This window comes from Limulus polyphemus, unplaced genomic scaffold (genome assembly GCF_000517525.1).
Source record: "Limulus polyphemus unplaced genomic scaffold, Limulus_polyphemus-2.1.2 Scaffold54, whole genome shotgun sequence".
NCBI classification, from domain to species: domain Eukaryota; kingdom Metazoa; phylum Arthropoda; class Merostomata; order Xiphosura; family Limulidae; genus Limulus; species Limulus polyphemus.
This window is the reverse complement of record NW_013665664.1, coordinates 1,405,648-1,407,579: the sequence shown is the minus strand read 5'-3', so window position 1 is coordinate 1,407,579 and position 1,932 is coordinate 1,405,648. Positions and strand designations below refer to the sequence as shown.

At 44.6% G+C, this 1,932-nt stretch overlaps 1 protein-coding gene across 1 annotated transcript; it reads left to right on the top strand.

The window, feature by feature from the left end:
• The first annotated feature begins 139 nt into the window (after positions 1–139).
• On the top strand, positions 140–469 carry LOC106463654. The gene has a single exon (XM_013923710.1). The coding sequence runs from the start codon at positions 140–142 to the stop codon at positions 467–469; it is 330 nt and encodes a 109-aa protein (XP_013779164.1).
• Positions 470–1,932: the final 1,463 nt, after the last annotated feature.

Below are 1,932 nucleotides of genomic sequence, written 5' to 3'. Positions count from 1 at the left end.
AGTTAAATGAGGGACAACAGATATATGCAAAGCAGAGGGTATCACACAAGTGTGGCTCGTCCATTAGTTAAGCAAATAACATCTCAGCATGCATAGGGTCATGTATAAAAACGCTGGACAGGCCTGGTTGCCTATAATCATGGCTAGCACGGCTGCAAAAGGAGACCACACTGACTTTGAAAGAGGAGTGGTTGTTGGGGCGCGTTTGGCGGGAGCTTCAGTGACCAAGACAGCTCAACTTGCTGATGTTTCACGAGCAACGGTGTCTGAGATAATGTCAGCATGCAACTCTGAGGGAAAAACATCATCAACAAAGGGCAACAGTGAGCGGAAGCATGTACTCCAGGATCGTAATGTCCGTGCATTAATTCGAACTGCAAGACAAAACAGGCGAGGAACCGCAGATCAATTGACCACAGATTTCAATCAGGGGCTAGAACAGCTAATTTCGTCAAAAACGGTCCACTGAGAACTCCACAGTCAGGTTGCAGTGCACGAATCGCTCATCACACCTGACAATGCACGATTGCGCGTCCAGTAGTGTATAGAGCACAGGCTATGGACTACCGGGCGGTAAAGAAATGTGATATGGTCAGATGAATCATCCTTCACCATGTTTTCGACAAATGGACGAGTGCACGTGTGGCGCCAACTTAAAGAACTCTACAGTTCTGAGTGCTTGTTTCCAACAGTGAAGGGTTCTGGTGGTTCTTTAATGGTGGGGAGTGCATTTTCCTGGCATGGTTTGGATGAACTCATACCCTTATAAGGCAAGGTCGATGCCAATTTTTACTCAATGGCACTGAATGGTCATCTTCACCCCATGTTATAGCATTTCTGTCCTGCAAAGAGGGGTGTCTTTCAAGATGATAATGCCCCTGCCCACAGAGCACGAGTGGTCGCCCAGTGGTTTGAGTAGCATGACGCAGACGTTATTCATATGGCTTGACCTTCTCAGTTACCAGTTCTGAACCCAATCGAACATGTTTGGTATTTTCTGGAACAACGCCTGAGACAGCGTTTTCCATTTCCATCAACTAGGCGTGAGTTTATTAACTTTCTCGTGGAAAATTGGTGTCGCATTCCTCCTGGAGAATTACGGACGCTGGTAGACTCCCGCCAAACGCGCCCCAACAACCACTCCTCTTTCAAAGTCAGTGTGGTCTCCTTTTGCAGCCGTGCTAGCCATGATTATAGGCAACCAGGCCTGTCCAGCGTTTTTATACATGACCCTATGCATGCTGAGATGTTATTTGCTTAACTAATGGACGAGCCACACTTGTGTGATACCCTCTGCTTTGCATATATTTGTTGTCCCTCATTTAACCAGATGTTTCCTTTTTTTTTGTCCACTACCTATACCTTTCCCCACTAAATTTTTACTACAAGAATAAAGACCATCTACGCTAGACATAAACATATAACTTCAATTTAAGTATAATTTGTTTATCTAAAAGTTTGTTTTGTTTTTAATTATGTACAAAGCTACACAAGGGCTATCTGTGCTCTGCCAACATGGGTATGTAAACCCGATTTCTAGCGTTGTAAGTCCGCTGTGCCACTGGAAGGGGGCAAAGTAACGGAACGGGCAATATACGAGTCTGTCTTTAATTTATTTGATGTTTGCATAATTATGCATAAAACTTGTATTTATTGTTTTTGGTACTCTGAGGGCTGTGGTTATTTGTCCGCTCTGTATGGTCTGTACTTTCTTTATGTGTGTGGATGCTGCGTTAGTCCAGGCATATTCCGTAATTGGTCTAATGTATTGTTTGTAAATATTGATTATGTTTTCTGGTGTGGCTCCTGTGTTTTTGCCTGTTATTCTCTTAACGTAGTTGGCCCAGCATGGCTAGGTGGTTAGGACGCTCGACTCGCAATCTGCTGGTCGCGGGTTCGCATCCCCATCCCACCAAACATGTTCGCTCTTTC

Coding starts and splice junctions, on each gene's coding strand:
- LOC106463654 (XM_013923710.1), top strand. CDS start 140: ATGGCTAGCACGGCTGCAAAAGGAGACCACACTGACTTTGAAAGAGGA.